General features: G+C 40.9%; 2 protein-coding genes across 7 annotated transcripts in view; both read right to left on the bottom strand.

Moving 5' to 3' along the window:
- The window catches only part of DST (dystonin), a 500,594-nt gene that overhangs the window by 73,404 nt on the left and 407,663 nt on the right, over window positions 1–19,527 (bottom strand). For all 6 annotated transcript variants that reach the window (XM_060162516.1, XM_060162518.1, XM_060162517.1 and 3 more), the window contains 6 exons: window positions 9,397–9,558; window positions 7,722–7,892; window positions 5,170–5,336; window positions 2,563–2,722; window positions 2,038–2,364; window positions 1,203–1,287 (listed from right to left, as the gene is read on the bottom strand). In XM_060162516.1, coding sequence (XP_060018499.1) covers window positions 1,203–1,287; window positions 2,038–2,364; window positions 2,563–2,722; window positions 5,170–5,336; window positions 7,722–7,892; window positions 9,397–9,558 — 1,072 coding nt within the window. The remainder of the gene's footprint in view (window positions 1–1,202; window positions 1,288–2,037; window positions 2,365–2,562; window positions 2,723–5,169; window positions 5,337–7,721; window positions 7,893–9,396; window positions 9,559–19,527) is intronic.
- On the bottom strand, window positions 13,061–14,401 carry LOC132527397 (uncharacterized). The gene has a single exon (XM_060163031.1). The coding sequence runs from the start codon at window positions 14,399–14,401 to the stop codon at window positions 13,061–13,063; it is 1,341 nt and encodes a 446-aa protein (XP_060019014.1).

Here is a 19,527-nt window from a genome sequence, read left to right as displayed (position 1 = left end):
ATGCAAATATAAAAACTGTAAAGGGCTATGTGGAATGCACCACCTTTGCAACTATTTGTATGGTCTTTCCGTTTTCAAGCATCGGGGTTAAAAACTGCCTAGGTTTGCATACTGAGTTTGTGGCTTACTACCTTGCACAAGATACCTCACCTCTCTCTGTGCCCCTGGTTACTTATCATTACGAATAGAACCTACTTCATAAAGTTGTGATAAAAATTCAATGAGTTTATATTTGCAAAATGTTTAGAATAGTGACTGCCAAATACATACATTTATATATGTATAATCTATGCATGTGTGTGTGTGTGTTAAAAATAATAAACTCAGGGCTTCCCTGGTGGCGCAGTGGTTGAGAGTCCGCCTGCCGATGCAGGGGACACGGGTTCGTGCCCCGGTCCGGGAAGATCCCACATGCCGCGGAGCGGCTGGGCTCGTGAGCCATGGCCGCTGAGCCTGCGCATCTGGAGCCTGTGCTCCGCAACGGGAAAGGCCACAACAGTGAGAGGCCCACGTACCGCAGAAAAAAAAAAAAAATAATAATAATAATAAACTCACCTGCACTATTCCAATAGATCCTCACCTGCCTCTATTTAATTTTCAGACACACAGAGAAATTGTGTCCTGGGCTTCAGAGTCCAAGTGCAAGGCTCTCGATACTATATCAAATTCTTCCCATTCATAATGAATGGTACCTGTCCCCCACCACACACATGTGCTGAATTGGATATAAATACAATGAGACATTCCTACAGCCAAAGGAATTACTAAAACAAGGTAATATCTGTTTTCTTGGTGAGTTCAAGCACAGAGAAATGAAACCTGGGTATAGTCACAGTATGTGTCACTGAATGCCATCTATCTTAAAAATTTAAAAAGCTGTCTACAACCTATGTGCTCATCTAGAACAACTGCCTTCCACAAGTGGAAAACTAATGTCACTCTGCCATGGGATTCTCTGACCAATGCTTGGTGTTATGAGTAATACACAAAACTTCCATTAAAAACTCAGTGAGATCATGAGAAAAACAATGAAATCATAGTCTAAAACCCCCTCGGTCGGCCTTCAAAGCATTCTCCAGGATGAAATCTTGGAGTGGCCCCAAAATTCGAGTGTGCTTTGTGTTTTTCCCCCATCTCTAAAATATTTTGAAAGCAACACAAAATACTCACGTCATGAGGATTTGATTTGAAAGGTATCTCACCTGTTGTTCGTTTAAGTAGTTCTAAACCATTTAGTAAGGCCTGATCTACATTTTGTTTTCTGAGTAGGATGTCCTCTTGCAGAACCTAAAACACAGGTATCATTTTCATGCGGGGGGGGAAAAAAATTTAAATAAGCATTGGCATTATCAGTTAATCTTATTTGAGGAAACACCTTTTCAAATATTCCTCACTGTTCTCATGTTTACCCAACTTTTTACCACCACTGTGCCCATGTCTCAGTTCATCTATCATAATTCACTCCCCTCTTCAAAAAATGGGCGATGTGGAGACACTGGAGTACTGGTTAATTATGGGCCTTTGTATACAAAGATGAAATAACAAAATAAAAGTCAACAATCCAGCTATTGGATAAATTAAATCTCTTCTTACATGTGACTTCATTAAAAGTAACTGAATACAACACTACTTACTATATATAAAATAGATAAACGACAAGGACCTACAGTACAGCACAGGGAACTCTGCTCAACACTTCGTAATAACCTATATGGGAAAAGAATCTGAAAAAGTGTATATATATACACACATATATACACACACATATATATATATGTGTGGTGTGTGTGTGTGTGTGTGTGTGTGTATATATATATACACACACTGAATCCCTATGCTGTACACCTGAAACTAACACAACATTGTAAATCAACTATACTTCAATTTAAAAAAAGTCACTGTATACATAGGTAATGTCTTATTTGAGTACAGCAACTCACCTAAATCATAGTGAACATAAAATAATACAGAAATAACGAAGACTGAGAAAATGAGGACAACTGAAATGAAAAAATAAAGTAAAATAAATCAAAATACCCGCAGCTCAGCCTGCTGTGTCCACAGCCCCTCAGGGCTGGAATCCTGGACCGAGAGCCTCCTCAGCTTGTCATGCACTTCACTCAGCCAGTTCATCAGCTCCACTTCATCTTCCCCAAAAATCTTAGCATTACACAGAGCCTGCTGGAGAAGCTCAGACCTGCCGTGGCTTTTCTCTTGAATCTCAATGTACCACACTTGAGAGGAGTCTAATTTACTCTGCACCATATCTTTATCCTCCCTGGAGCTCAAAACCTTTAAGGACTGGCCAATGCTAATGGCCTGGTGTAAATGTTTATTATGATGGTTGATGTCATCTTCTAAGGCCTAAATAAAGTTTAAAAAAGGAAACAAAAAGAATGGACAAATAAAAATGACAACATAAATTGAACAAAAAGCTGACACATGAAATGGGTCTAAGGTTGCACTGATGCATCACACAACAGTACAAAACTCAAATGCATGTCATAAAACCACAAAGGGCACGGAAAACTGGATCTCACTAACGTGTGATGGGAACCTTACTTTGTGCTGGGCAATTTGTTCCTCCAGCTTGGATGCTTGGGTTCCAATGGGTTCGCTATTCGCCAGCCTCTTTTCTGTGGTTGTCAGCCACTCATTCAGTGGTTCTAAGGTTTCGTGAAACTGCTGTGCTACCACTGAGATACCTTCCAACTGACGATTCCTGAAAACGTGCCAAGAGGAAGGTCATTCAGGGATGAGAAACGTGGGAAACTGTCAACAGAAATCTTCACTCATGCTCCCGTGTTCCACTCCAAACAGTTTTTGTAGAAAACATCTAACATTAAAATTAAAATCTCTCACATGGAGAGGACACTTTAAAATATTTCTCCTATTCTCCATGCTTCCACTGCGGGGGGCTGGGGTTCAATCCCTGGTCGGGGAACTAAGATCCCACAAGCCACGTGACATGGCCAAAAAAAAAAAAAAAAAAAATCTATGAAAAACTTTAAAAAATAGTTCTCCTATTAAATAAAAGTAAAGCTGAACAACACATCAACCTCAAGGGCCTAAATCTTGTGAAAGTCTTAAGTAACCTGGTTGTAATACTTACAATAATAATAGGTATAATCATAGTAATGTTATAATAACAATAGTAGCCATAATAATGATAGTAATAGGTAATACTTACTGAACATATATTCTGTGCTTTATATAATAGTTAACTTCAATCGGAGCATCAGTTACTGAAATTGCTTTAATCAAATGGTCAAAATTAGATTTAAATTTTGAAGAATAACTATAGCATCCCCTGTGCTGGAATTACTAGTGAGTCCTCCTTTAAAAAGTACACTGTCAGGTATATTTCCCCAAGGCAACAGTTAATATTTTATGGACTAAAATATCATGAAAGAGGAGAAATATTCCTCAGACTTTAACTTGTAACAGAGTTTGAATGCTTTTAGAAAACCCATTGTTTCCTCCCTTAAAAAGGTACCACGTAAGTTAAAACCTACTTGCACGGTCCTTGGTTTTTATCTACGGCAAGTGATTGTGCTGGTCTGTATACAGAGGACCTGATGCTGTATCCAATCCTGTGAATTATTTTTGCTGGGACCAAGAGCAGCTGTCTTCACCTGTTATCATGTTTAATTCTTAGAGAATTACATGATTTGAGAAATGAGCTTTCTATGGGGACAAAGGGAATTATGGACAACTGGCACATGCTACCGAACATAATTTCTATACCTTCATATCACAAATTACACATGCATATATTTTTAAAACCTTCAGTTGAAATACATTTGATCTTTTAAAAAAAATGAATAAAATTACTACATTATTTTTGACTTCTGGATGATCACTATTTATGACTCTTTCTTAAAAATTCTAATATCCAATCACCTAGAATCACTAGAAAGAACTATTTTGTAACTAGGTTTAATTGACTATGATTTAAATTGTAAGGGAATCTATTAGTCTGTGTGTGAATCGTAGCATCACCACCATCCCTCCACTTAATACCGCTGTGAGGAAGGTTTAGGGGAAAAAAAGGACAGTCATGGGAGTGAAGCAGAGATCTAGACTTTCATTTATTAAAAAAAAGTATTGAGAGTCTCTCCCATGGCAGTAATTCTGGGGCATTACACAGAAGGAATAATCTACTGACACACATTAAAGAATAACATGAAACTTCCAGCCTCCTTCGGAGCCCCTTATTCAATGGTCCTAGAATGATAACTCCTTCTACTCTGTAATTCAAGATTGGACAAACTCTTCTCTGCACCATCTTAGTTCCAAAGAAGGTAGGAATGTATGGAGATGCTCATTCTCTTCAGTGGCTCATCTATTTCCAACCCAGCCAGTGTACACTTCAGTGTAGCTACAACATGACATTGGTCAATGTGGTGCCAGTGAAGAGAATGAAGAAAGAACTATATTCAATATCTTATGATAAATCATAATGGAAAAGAATATTTTAAAAAAGAATGTATATGTATGTATAACTGAGTCACTTTGCTGTACAGCAGAAATTCATACAACATTGTAAATCAACTATATACTTCAATTAAAAAAATTAAAAAGAAAAAAAACGAAGTGTAATGAAGCCCGGTGGAGCCACGCTCCAGCTTCCGGCCCTGGTAGACGTCACAGTGCCCTCCACCTGCCTCACTTCCCAGATAACTCCCACTCCTCCTTTAAAACAGAGCTTAGCTATCACTTTCCCGCCCCAGGCCAGGTTCCTCCTGTTCTCTGCTTCCACAGCACCCTGTGCCCAGGTTTCACTTTGAACCATCACATTTGTCATTAGTCTTCAATGGCTACGAAACCCTGCTAGGCTGTCCCTTGTCTGAGGGCAGGTATGATCTGACCAGCGCACCCCTGCGGAAGGCCCAGCTCTGCCTGATGCACGGTAGGCAGGCGATAACTACGTTATAAATGAATGAACGAATGACCCCCAAAGGAAATACTCTTAAGAGTTGGGATAGATTTGGAGACTACAGGACATCCCCATGGGGGAATAAAGACAGAGGTGCCATAGCCCTTGCCCTCCATGTTCACATACATGATAAACACAGGAAAATAACAATTTGAAGAAAAGCATTACCAAAATACAAGAAATCAGTATGAACGCCATTGGTGCTCCTTCCAAAGACTGGAAGCATTTACCTTGTTTCAGCCTTATTAAGCAAGGCCGCCCATCTGCTATCCAAGAGACTCAGTTGTTTCAAAATCTTCACTTTATCTGCAGGTTCTGCTGTGGCGGCAATTTTTTCTCCTTCCCGTTTGATCACCTCCACAGTAGATTTGCGGTCATCCAACAATCTCTGGAGAAGCTTAAGACACAATAGTAAATTTAAAAAAAAATAAATAAAAAGAAAGGAAACAAAGCGATAATTTTATCAACATATGGAAAACATACACAAAGTACTTGTGATATGTAACAAAAATAACTTTGTGTGGATTCACATACAAAAGGACCTGAGAAGTAGGATTTTTTCAAAAAAACTCATTTTGTTTAATGATTCATTATTATTGTGTCAAACATTGCGGTGGCGGCTTTTCATACTAAATAAAACAAATATTGATAAGGCCACTGAACCATTCGTTATTAACTTGTTAATATGAAGTAATGGAGTAGAATGTGCCGCTTAGGATAACTCCTCTGCACTGAGAGCGCAAGATCCCAATTATTATAATGAAATGGGAATGCCCTAAACAATCAACAGTGATCTGTCCCGTTGAGATAGAAAAGGTCATTATAAATCACTGCTGTTTTCAAAACCTTTCCCCATATTAAACAATCCAACGCAGAAGGAAAGTTGAAAGTCAGACCAAGTTCACAAGCTAGTGAGGCTACAACTAGAGGCTCTTGGTTGCTTTTAGGGGGTAAGATAGCTCCTAAAATTCTTTACAAGGATGAAAACTAAAAAGAGCCTTTAAATATCATTTCCACAATGAACCGAGGGGGAAACATGTCAGAAATCCCCAAAGCTGGCTAAGGAAGACTAATATTTCAGGATTGAGCCGTGGAAAAAATTTCAATTTAATGCTTCATTTTGAGAAACCTGGAAGGGAGTGTTTGACATAGGTAGCCAGAAATCAGGATTCCCTTCCTCCAATGAATCAAAACAAGTATTTCAGGAATAAGTGCAATCCCCAGGCCCTGTGTGAAGAGCAGTGAGGAAGGCACAGGTGTACAGAATGCTGAGTACCGCACTGCTTCCTTAACCTGACCCTGACTGATGCCTAAGGACCAAAGGCACAGACAGTCACCCAGAAGTAACAAGGTGGAAGGGTATTTTCTCACTGTCACTTTGGGATCAAGGCCACCACAGCAGGAAGGGAGGGGAACAGGGCTAAAGAGAAGGGGAAGAGATGCCCTCTCTTGACACAGGTCAGAGCCATCATAAAATCAAAGTACAACAAGTGGTTTAGGCAGTAAAGAGAACAATTAAGTGGATTACTTTTGGTAAACTTTAACGAACAGCTTCTAGCAATTAAGAAAGCAAAATCAATAGACAGGTTTTGTTGGCTAAGCACAGTTCATTAACTCTGGGCAAATAATAAATGTTTAAATCGTGAATGGTAGCAATTATACTATTATATTTAACACCAGATTATAGTATATATTTATTACATTATATAAATTATACATATATATTATTTTATTACATATCATTATATATTACCATATTTTTTCAAAAATCAAACAAATGCAATGTGTTTCCTGTTATATTTCTTTAATCCATACCTGTAAATCTATTTCTAATAAGTTAATTTCCCAAGATACTAAAGTCTTCGAAGAATTTTTAGAGAGAGTAGTACTGGGTGTCAAAACCCAATTAAGCCTCTTAATCCAGTCTCTTCCTTTTAAAGGTCCTGTCTTTTTAAAGAGAAGCCTTATCAGTGTGCTGTGTGCCAGGTGCCACCCCCCCACATGTCATTTCAAGTCATGGCTGACAAATCAATACTGGACAGGTCACTAAATGCTTCCTAATGACCACAAAAATTGTACATGTGGCCCCAAGTAGTGACCATCCCTCTAAGAAGTGTCTTTCCAACTGGGTCCTGTATTTGCTGAATCAAAAGACACAGCAGTATGGTTCTCAGCGTATGTGAATCAACTCTCTGCCATGTCAGTACAGGCTGAACCATAACACACTGCCCATACTGACTCTATAAAATAGGCAATTGCATGTGCATCAACCTAATACACAGGAGAACAATATTTCTGTTCGAAGTCACCTTTTCGGTAAGTGATGTCTTCGAACTCAACTACACTATTTTTTAAAATTGTACACACACACCCCTCCACTCAGCACTTCCTGTCCCCCACCCTCGCACTCTGTCTCTTGCTAATAACTCTTATCTCCCATCCCAGTGTTATTTATCGATGGCTAATGTAACACCATTTACGTGTTTACTTTGTTTATTGTCTCTCTCTCTCCCCGTTCCTCCCTTACCACTAAACCTTAAACTCGATGAGGAACGTCTATGGTTTGTAGTCAATGATATATCTCCAGCACCTGGAACGATGGCTGACCTGTGGCAGATGGTCCACAAATATTTGTTGAATGACTAACAAAACAATGTCTAGAGCATTGATTACCAGTTAACGAGGATATCCTATTAACACAAATAAAGAGAGTCACAAGGTGAACTTTTACTCTCATTGTTAAGATTTAACATGAAACAGTACGAAAGCTCCGCTAACTTACTTTCTGCTCTTGTATCTGGGCCTTCACCACCTTGAATTCTGCCGATGGGGGCTTCTGATTGGCCACAAGCTCCTCGGTGTCCACCATCCAGCTGAGTAGGGACTCCAGGGCATCCTGGAACCTCCCGCAGTGCAGCAGGGCCTCCTGCAGTTGGGCTGCTCGCTGGGCCACCTGCACAGCACCAGGGATCCCCAGTTATCTACTGCATTCATGAAAAATGAAATTTGCCCACCAGCCAACACTTCCATGCTCATCTTCCCATCTGGTCACAAATTTTCTTTTCCTTCTCACTTAAAATTCACCCAAAGCATTGCTAGTGGGCAGGATACAGATGGAAAGGAGACAAACGCAAGGTTAGCAAGTAAGCCAAGGAGATAAGGTTGCCATCTCAACCAGTCAGTGCAAAAGGGGAAGGCTTTGAGATTCTGGAAGTATCCAATACATTTATGATTAGCAATGAATGGTTCAAATATTTTAAGGTTACTGAAAGAAACAGTGCCTTATTCATTTTTATCATTATCCCTGGGATTCATTCTTTATTTCCTACTGTTGAATATTTTTTTAAAGACTAAGATTTAAACAACAATATTATTGTGGGGAGAATCAGAATTACGTTCTGCTAGGCAAAATAACTATGAAGTATCCAATTAAATTCTGCTAGATCCAAGCTCTATAGAGTCCTTTCTTGACAAGCCAGTGCCTTTGTCGCCCAGTAAATGGAGTCTCTGTGTTCTGCATAGAGATATCCTATTGCCCCCTCAAAGGTCTTTTCTTTTTGGGCTGAAAAAGTAGTTGGCAAGATATTTTAAGCTCCATGGAAAGTATTCACACCTGACACTGCATCCCAGTTGTATTTGAGGAGTGCTGTGGTATGAATCAAACTCTAAAGAAGGATAAATGTCATTCTGAGATCCAGCCACTGCTTCACATTTCAACGCAAGGAAAACTCCAAGAACAATCCCCCACCACGACCACCACTAGATGAGCACTGCCATCCCGAAATCCTTTTCTGATCATTTCTGTCACATAAAGAGCTGCCACTGTGCGTCAGCGTCACCTTCTTAAGATATCAGAGCATTATTTTCCAGTGTTTTCCATCATGGGCATTTAGAAAAAGGTGGGATCTACATCTTATCAGTAAAATAGTATTTGGACTTAATGATCTATAGCGAGGTGCAAACCCTTAGTCCAGGGCAAACAGACACAGAGCTGTACTGTGTGACCTATTACACAGTATGGAGTGAGTTGCTGACATCTGAAAATTAGGTTTCACATAAAAAGTGAGAGTTCCAAGTTCTTTGCAAAATAAGTAAAGGATTTGGCAACAGGGAGCCCAGATCCCTATGGGACACTGATTATGGAGCCAAGTAGCCCCTGTGCCCTTGGAGGTGCGTGTGCTCCCACCAGCCCAGGGCCAGGATCCTGGCCGCCTGCCGTCACAGCTGCGCGGTCAGGTCCCTATCCTCATGGGGGCAGTGGGTGGGGGAGGTCCTTCCTGCTTCTGTGCTGCCCAGCAAGCCCTGGGGGCATCTAGGGTGGGCTATCAGTTCATGGGGATGTCAAGGAACAGGCAGGTTTAGGGAAGCTTGGCTACTAGAAATACGACTGGTGGTCACAGAAAATGCTGGAGAAGAACAATCCACAGAAATGACAGCAAAGGGGGTGGTAACGTCACCTTCTTGTTGAGGGTCTTCCATCGTGCACTGGCATTGTCCAGGTCCCGCTCCAAGGCCTGGGTGCTGGTGCCCTTAGCGGCACTCTGAATGAGGCCTTGACCCAGCCAGTTCACATCCTGCTGTTTAACCTGCAAGGGTTCAATCTCTTCTTTTTGAAACACCTGCATTGGAAAGAACAATAATTATATGAATTATAGTACCTAACAGCCACCAAATATAAACATCTGTCCAATCATCAGGTATAGATTATTAGAAATAAAGATTTTTGTTGCCTATTCATGTGTTACAGCTGCTTTATGAATAATAATGAGAAAGTAAACTAAATATAAATTCACAATATTATCAAAACCATTCAGGTCAGAAAGAGAATGATAAATACCGTATGATGTCACTTACATGTGGAATCTAAAATATGACACAAATGAACTTATCTACGAAGCAGAAACAGACTCACAGACATGGAGAACAGACTTGTGGGACTTCCCTGGTGGCGCAGTGGTTAAGAATCCACCTGCCAATGCAGGGGACACAGGTTCGATCCCTGGTCCGGGAAGATCCCACATGCTGTGGAGCAACTAAGCCCGTGCACCACAACTACTGAGCCTGCGCTCTAGAGCCCACAAGCCACAACTACTGAAGCCCATGCACCTAGAGCCCATGCTCCGCAACAAGAGAAGCCACTGCAAAGAGAAGCTCATGCACCGCAACAAAGAGTAGCCCCCTCTTGCCGCAACTAGAGAAAGCCCGCGCGCAGCAACGAATACCCAATGCAACCAAAAATTAATTAATTAATTAATTTAAAAGAGAGAGAGAACAGACTTGTGGTTGCCAAGGTGGGGGAAGGGATGCACTGGGAGTTTAGAGTTAGTAGATGCAAACTATTACGTATAGGATGGATAAACAACGAGTTCCCTTACTGTAGAGTACAGGGAACTATATTCAATATACGTGATAAACCATAATAGAAAAGAATAGAAAAAAGAATGTATGTATATGTATAACTGAGTCACTTTGCTGTACAGGAGAAATTAACACAACATTGTAAGTCAACTATACTTCAATTTAAAAAAAAAAAGAAGGTATAGAAAATGCTAAGGAGCAAAATGGTAACGAGGGCCCAAGATGAGCCTTCCTGGCAAGAATCCTTATAGGCCCTTCCAAGGATGCCTGCTGCTAACTGGCAAATGACATTTGAGACTCAAATTGGAAATGGAGGTCACTGACAAGAAGATGACGTGAGCCAGAGGGGCAAATACAGGGAAAGAAACAGAAAAAAGAGGTAGATGGGCACTGCAATAGTGTGGATTCCTACACGTCTAGCCCCTCAACGCCTGTCAAGATGTCGACGGGCTTGCAGGATGCACGGAGGCCTCACCCCACAGATCTGATCACACAGGGCCGGCACAGCAACCCTGGTCACCCTTGGATCACTGCCTGCTCTGTCAGCAGTTTTCCAGCACTCTCCCTGCCGACTCTCCATCCCACCCAACTTATAGGCCCCGCTGCCTGTAACTGGCAAAAGACCTAATTAATGTATTAGGGTAAAATGCAAGTTCCACGAAAGCATAAATTTCTCTTTTCCTTATAGTCGTTCTATACCCTGGACCTACCACGGTACCTAGCTTGTAATATGGACCTGTTAATGATTTGCCAAATGAATATCAGCATAGAAAATTTTATTTATATCTTGGGGTATATGATGATAACCCCTCAATAGATAATACTGGGGGGGTACATCAATTCTTTCACAGATAATACAAATGTTTTTAATATAGGGCTTGAAGGATGCTAGGAAGGCAAATAATTTAACTAAGGAAGGAAAGCTTCAGCTAGAGATTAAGGTAAGACAAGGTTTGGGGCGCTGAGTCATTATACAACAGGCCACTATATAAGTATATCAACAGTCCAAGTGAATGAACAGTTAAACAGAATATATGAAAACAATAAAAACAAATATCAAAATAGGACTTAAGAAAAAATTACAGGCACAGTATGGAAAATAATTTTGAAAGATGTAGAGGCTGCCAGAGACAAACTCTGCCGACTCTGGAGCAAGCCCAGCACACAGGATACTTCTGTGTTATAGTATGAATGAGTAAATTAAAGAACAGCAAACAAATAAATGATCATCTCTTCTAAAAGTCCCCTCTTAGCAAAAAGCCCAAACTTCTTCCACAGAAAATCCAGACAGTTTCCACACTGGCTAATTGTTTCTATATAACAATACTCAGTATAAAAAGTCAACTACACATAAACAAAGAATTATAAGAATTCCCCAAATCATTGGGAAAAAATTACCGTATGTCTTTCATGATTTTTAAAAAAGACAATAATTTACCTAATAAGTCAATAGAAACTTACAGGAAGGTAGTGAAAACAGAATTTGGTGCTATGATCCTACTTCTTTTCTATACCACTTTCCAAGTTACTGTTTCTAGGAACTAATAGCTGTAGATATGTTTTACTACTTACCAAAAAAAAGAGGGGGGAGGGAAACTGCTACATTTTTAATTCCAGGAACTTGTCTGATACATAAGGATGCAGGGGAAAGTTTTATTCTCCCTCACAGCTAATTTTCAGGGCAAAACAAAACAAAACAAAAACCTAATAAAAACGTTCCAGTAAATTGCCTTAATCCCTGGACTTGGTTTTAAAGAAATGAATTTCAGGGTTGCCTATCAGCGTAGTTCTGGGTGAGTCTGTGGTAATTTTCTCAAGTGCTAACAAAAATACACTAAGGTTAAAAAAAGATAACTACTAAAGAATCTATATACTCCTAACAGTTTACTTTCTACAAATAAACTGTAAAAATACAGTAAAAAAGAAAAAGTACTCTGCTAAGCTTTCAAACTAGCATGCCATTTAATGTAACCTCATGGAAAGGGCATCCCTGATTAGAGCAATTATTTCATAGACTGATAGTGTCCAAATTCCTTATCTCTCAGTAACAAAATACCTAGGAAGAGAGACTCTCCCCCCAATCTAACCCATGAGTACACAAACACAAGAGAAGCTTAAAATAAAATAAAATTACCTCTGAGGCAAAGTTTACCAGAAGAGCTTAGGAAAAGGACCAAAATAGCTGAACTTCAATCTAAGTGGGAAGAAAAAAATTACAGGCTTGACAACCAACCTCTCCCTATTACAAGGCAGTACGCTTTACTTGCTTACCTCACTCACCACTTACCAAAAGTGAGGGGCTATACAAGTGAGGGGCAAAATACAGCACAATTACCTCTCTCCCCCATGCAGAGCTACTGAGAGAATATTTTCAGAAGGTGTAAAAAGTCCTCAATTTGAGGAAAGCACTTCTCAGACCAAAACAATACTGTGTTGGTACCTTCCTAAGCCCGTTCGAGCTTAATAAATCCAATATAACTGCCCTTAAATCGCTGGGTCTTAAACCACAATTTGTGGAAAAGCCTAAGCCTAACATAAATTCACAGTGGAGGCATTCAAATGAAAGGGAACAGCCACCGTCTCTACAACCAGGAGCAGGACTCCAAACAGCTGGGGATAATCACGCTCCTCAAAAACGGTCCCTAATTAATTTGTTGTTATGATCATATCAATATCTGTCATCTGGTAGGGTACTAGTCAAACCCCCCCAAAGACAAGACCGGATTGACCATGATTGGAAACACCAGTGGCCACTTGACAACACTACCACAGACCTTGGGCATCACAGAATTTCCCATCTCCGTTAATTACCTGAACTGAGTGAAAGCCATTACAGACAGGGTCCAAGGTTCCTGCCCGGGCCCTTGTTTTTCGGGCAGTGGCTTTCTTTCTTACTGCTCTGAATTTGGGGGAGCATTGCATAGGGATCGCCTCCATCTCCTGGGCAGAAAGGGGAGCCTCCATGTCCTCTTGAGATGCTACGTTGGATTCTTCCAAATCGTATTGTGTCAATAATGTCAGGTTTTCTACTAAACTTGCGCTACCCCCATCTACATCATTTCCCCCCAGACCTGTGTGAGGGAGAGGCAAATCCTCAGGAGAACCTCCCATAAATTCCCTACTTCGTGCTGTGCTTTGTAATTCTCCTGGTCCATATGTTTTTCCTTCTTCTCTGGGGTTAGAAATACACTTGTTTTCTCCCTCTCTTGGCAAAATGAATGGGTCAGCCTTAAGAGTGCTCTCTTTGACATCATTCTGCAGGCAGCAATTTTCACCACGGATTTCCCTTTGACCGTTGACACGTTTTGTTTCCTCTGGTGGAGAAACATCATGTAAAATCGTTTTGAAGTTGTCATCAAGGTGGGCGCTTCTGCATGAAAGCAAGGGGATTTTCTGTTCGCTGACGGAATTAACAGAAAAAAAGGGTCTATATTGCTCTGCTATGTGAATATCTTCAGCAGAAGACAAGCTTCTAATTTGGGATGGATCTCCAGGTAAAATGCCCTGTTTTTCTTCCCTCTCGGCTGGAGGACTGCATAACCCAGAGTCATCCTCCTCCGACGTGAGAGAATTACTACCCCCTCTGCACTTGCCAGCCTTGGTAACAGCATCTGACAGATCAGGAGGTTCAACAAAAGAGCTTTCACTTTTGTTTGCATAATCCATAAAATTGGCTGGGACGAACATTCGCCATGACCGTCTATGCTCTTTCTTTTCTGCGTGAGATTTGGCTTTGGGTAATCCTGTGCTTCGGATGATATCGCTATTTAGTTTGAGGGCATCAAAGATCATCTTTTCATCGAGTTTGTGAGTTTCACGGCCTCTCAGCTCAAATGCACTGGAAGAAGCAAGGGCACCATTGGAGCATAAAGAACTGACATCCAGTGTTCTGTGACTGTAGGGTAAAGTCCGATCTGTGAAATGCCTGGAAGACAGGCTCCCCTTGGAACCAGAGTCGATCTGCTCATTCAGCCTAACCGTGTCGTAGATGGAGCGCTGCGGGACGTAACAGTCCTCGATGTTGAGGTCCTCCTCTTCCTCACCCTTCCCTACACAGGGGGGATTCTGACGTAAACAGTCCGGTCTGCTCAGCGGCTTGCCCATTTTGGAGACAGTTAAAACAAATATTGCAGCTCTTGACACAGAAAGTGGGAAATAAGGCAATGCATCTTTCAGCAAAGCACACTTCTGAACAGAACTATAAAGTGTCTCCAGCCCAAGGACGCATCTCACATAACACACGTCGTCATAGATGAGGTGTTTAAGGCCAGCAGCAGGGCACCGGTCTACTTTGCAACCCTCCCTTTACCTGGTGGTTTGAGAATGACTCTCAAAAATAAAGTGCATCATGAGCAGAGAACAGAAGTCTCCTTCCTCCTCCTACCCAGAAAGGCCCCCAGAGTTCCCTTTCATATACTCCAAAACACAGAAAAAAGAAACCAAATAATGCACTTAACAGTGGCTCAAACACTTAGAACATTCCATTGTCGGTCCATTTCCCTTTTTATTCTAATTTTGCATCTGAGATTTCCAGGTTAAAATTTCCAAAGGAGCCAGCATCTTAGCTGGCTGAATGTTAATTTCAGCAGTGCTCTGGTTAACTGTAATCCACTTAAAGACGGCCTGCAAAACTCCATCTCTTTTATAAATAAACCAAGGTTCAGAAACTTAAAAGACAAACCCAGGGACCATGGACTGTTCCAATGAAGGCACAGAACAAGTCTTCAGAGAAAAATAAGTTAAGTCTAATGCGGTAAGAAAGTTCAATTTTTCTTTTACTCTTTTTGGGAGTAGCTATAAATACTCTTGATTCGAAAGGCAGTCTTTCTACCCATATTAAGCTTCTTCGAGACTATTCAGAATTATCCAAAGAGGAAAAAATAGGCTTTTGGGCGGCCAGGCCAGTACAATCCAGCGACCGTTTAAAGTAAACACAAAGCACGGTGTACTATTAACTCCCCTAAAAAAAAAAAAAAAAAGCCGTTTTCAAAGACTCTTATCTGATCCTCCTTAAGACGACGGATCCACCTGAGGCAACTGCAGCAGAGAAGAGCTCCGGGCTTCCTCTAAGGCTCGGGCTGCTGGGACCCCGCCGGCCTTGAAAGGCGCAGCTGGAGGCGGCGGGCGGGCGTCCCGAGCCCGGGCGCTCCCGGGGGCGCATCTGCCGCGCGCCCCTCGCCGCCGCGGGGCCCGGGCTCCCACTCCGCCGCTACGCGCTCCCGAGACCGGACTCCGTGGGCATATCCCCCGGACTCCGGCCCCGTCCGGCCGGGAGCCCTCGAGCCTTTGAGGGGGAGGTGCCCAGAGGCGGGCGGCTGCGAGGCAACCGCCTGGTGGTGACATCAGCGCGAACCAGACCCGGTCCTGGAGGCGCGGGGAGGGCGGCGCGGGTTCGCGTATCTGGTAACTGGGGAGGTGGGGGAGGGGCGAGCAGAGGCGGAACAGACACCAGGAGCCCCGCCGGGACTGCACCCCTGGGAATAGGAAACAGGGATAAGGGCTAACAGGTCCCCATCCTTCAGATGAAACCATACTCCCGTGCGCTGCAGCTGCGGACTCTTAGACGTTTAGTGTCTGCAAATGCAGAGCGCGCATCACTTTCAAGTCGACTCTTGTGTCATTCTTTTCAAAACCCAAGTTCAAGTAGAACTGTTCTCCAGAATCAATTATTCCTAAGCTTCTTCGAGAAGAAGAATATGAATATTAGCGGACATGAATATTAGTCGTTACTAATAAGCATGCATTCCTCTTGAATTTGATGCAAGACTCAGGCAAAGATCAAGGGCAGTTAAATGACTCTGGATGTTTCATTAACAAAATCACACCCACTTTTTTTAATCTACTGAATAAACACTCTTTAAAAATACTGTTTGAAAATTAACTCAGCAAGCCAAACCTTAGCCTTTGGGTGTGTGTGGGGGGAAATTTCATAGATTCATTTAAATAAAGTAAAATCTATCCATTCCTTATCTTATGAAATAAGCAACCATGCCAGAGTAGCAGATAGAGGGCAGATTTTCTTTCCTCAATCTCACAAAATAATCATTTGAACATAAGTAAAACTGTGCTGGCCCCAAGTGAAGACAGTTCTATTAAAAACAACCCTATACTTTCTCTGATAACTTTACAGAAAAGATGTGGGATAGACCTTTTTTACCTTTCATAAGAAAATATTCCAAAATGATTTTTATAAACCTAAGAACTGAATCTTTGAAAAAAAAAAATCTATCCATAACTGGAACTCTACAGGTTACACACCCATTCAACAATTATTAGATACAACTCAGTATATGGCCATCATGAAGTTGGAAAAAATATCTATAGCCAACTAGAAGGGAATATATACATAATAAACAACCCATCAACATGATAATATCAATGCCCACTCTTCAGAGTCAAGAAGTGAAATACTGCAACAAGCACTTGATCCTGTCTAATCACACAGGCTGTTGTGACATGTGGATCATAAGACAAAGAAAAACGTGCCCACAGTTACCACGTTTGAACAGTGGGTCGTGCCCTAGGCTGGAATCAGCAGAAACTAAGGGTTTGACTGTCAGTTGCCACTCCCTTCCCATATAAGCTATTTATTCATGGCTACATGAATAATAAAGTTTCCACAGAATGTGGACCAGGGCCTTTCTCTAAACAGAGATCCTCCCAGAACTTTTCATAAGAAAAAATGGCCCTAATTCCACCCAACTTAGGCTCTAACTCTGGATCATTAGCACAATTCTATTCTAGTCTTCTAACCTTCTGTAAAGCTAAGAACAGCAACCTCACATTTCATGTGGATAGTACACTTTTAAAGCTACACAGACAATTCATTCATAAACTCAACCATTCATCAAACAGTGCCCACTATTACCAAACAGCACGGAGAGCCCTGGCAAAGTGCTGGTGCCCAGAGATGCAGCACCCCCGCCCCTTCATGGCTTACAGTAAAGTGGAGAATATGGATGAGAAAGTCAGCAGAGTACAGCTGGGAAGCAGGAAGTGCTATGGGAAAATGTCCTCTAGTTGATTATGTTTAAGGATGTGCCATTTATTTAATAATTGAATTCCTATTTTATTAAGCTGATTTCAACTAACTCTACAAAGGACGATCCTAATAGATTCTGATTCAAATTGAAATTTGTACTCTTAATATTACATTGGTATTGATGACAACAACTTGTATATTTATCTTTGTGACTTGGAATCAGATTCCAAAGATCTATCTGGATAACATAAAAGAACTCACATTTAGCGCAGAACTGGACTGGCTGAACTCTTCTTCCTAAATTTGGTTTATGCAGCTACTTTCAATGCTATGGTCTCTAAAGTTAGTAAAATCGAGATGTACTGAACTGTGTTAAACGCTAATCGTGATACCTAGCTCTCTCACATTTTCGTAAGAGAGAAATACACAATGAATAAAATGAGTAAGGTTCTTCTGAAAAGTAGTCAACAGTATTATTTCATACATACAGAAATCACAATGTTAAACTGGTCTCAAAACATAACTTTACACAGCCTACTAGATGTGATTCAGTTAAAAAATCTTCTAAAGGCAGATGATTTTAGAAAAGTACACAAATACTAATTGAATTATAAGCAAAACAGTATAATTTTCTCATTCTATATTTCTAAAATTAAATTAAATCTTTTAAAAGAAAAGTTCCTGAAAAATCTTACCACAAAGTACAATGATCCACATCATAGAAAAGGTAAAAGACTAATTTTACCAACTGAAACATGGAGTTTTTAGAGCTGAAAGGCTAGAGATATTAGGAAATTCAAGTGCAGTAAATGGACAATGTTTGTGAGTAAATGCACTATTATCCATAAAAACTGACCAAAATATCTTCCTGGCCCAGGTGCTCCTGAAATATGGATTAGAAGCCAAACAAGAGATGTGGTTTTTTTTGCTGTGAGTACAAAACTAGGCCTTAGAAACAACAATTTCTATTATTCTTTCAAAATAGATATGCCATTAGCTCAGGAAAACGGAAAGCAACCTGTGTTCTTAGTTTTCTGATAAACTGATAAACAGCTTCACATAAATGGGTCAAGGGTTTTCAAGGACAGTCATCAGATGAACATGCAGTAGCTATTTATTTCAGTGGAAAATAATTTATATTTGAAGGAAAATAGGATATTCAGACCCCATGACAAAAGCAAACAAATTCAGAAACACTTAACAGGGTGACTGATCTTGATGGGAATTTATCTTGAATGTTAAGGAGGATCTGTAATATGCACTCCTCTTCTTCCTGGAAGTTACCATCACAGCATTTACCTACCCGAAGCTATTATTTAATGATTACAGACCTAGAGAAACATTTAAAAAACATTAACCCATCAAATTTTCTTATCCAGAAACCAACGCATCATTTCGAAACAACAAAGCAAATTCCTCCCTCTCTGCTCCCATTTCTCACACACACACACACACACACACACACACCCCTTTAAGCAACTTTCCATGAGAGTAAAATAAATTATGTAGATCTCCTTTTATCTAAGGAAGGCCCATGATAATGACAGGAGATGTTATAGCCTGGCGCTTTGTGTGTGCCGGTGGGTGTGTCTGGGCTGGGGGTGGCCGGGAGAACCACTTTAAAATGAAGATACAAATTTATCCAGTTAACAACAAAACCACCAAAAAATCCCCTGGTATAAAATCTCTGGCTGGAACTGCATTCGGAACAACCTACATGAACTCCTTGATCTTTTTTTTTTTTAAACTGGAATATAGTTGAGTTACAATGTTGTGTTAGCTTTAGGTGCACAGCAAAGAAGTGATTCAGTTATATACATATAACTGAATATATATAGTATATATATACCATTTATGACAAGATATTGAATATAGTTCCCTGTGCTATAGTAAGTCCTGTTGTTCATTTTATATAGTATAGTAGTATGTATCTGCTAATCCCAAACTCCTAACTTATCCCTCCCTTCCTCCTTTTTTCCCCTTTGGTAACCGTAAGTTTGTTTCCTACGTCTAACTCCTGGATCTTAAATGAAGCCATAGGAGTTAAGAGGCCACATGACACCAACAGCATGGCGTTAGTTAGAAGCAAACATGGAAAGAGCCCTCGTGCCACGTTCCCCACCAGGACAGCCTTTCGGAGTAGGAAGAAGGCCCCACTGGCTCTGCTGGTGTGTGTGGTGCGACCATGGAGTCTTACGAACCTTGCCATCACATCAGCGCCATCGTAGTGGCCTCGTGCAGCCTCTGC

Source organism: Lagenorhynchus albirostris, chromosome 10 (genome assembly GCF_949774975.1).
Source record: "Lagenorhynchus albirostris chromosome 10, mLagAlb1.1, whole genome shotgun sequence".
NCBI classification, from domain to species: domain Eukaryota; kingdom Metazoa; phylum Chordata; class Mammalia; order Artiodactyla; family Delphinidae; genus Lagenorhynchus; species Lagenorhynchus albirostris.
This window is presented reverse-complemented; position numbering and strand designations above follow the sequence as displayed.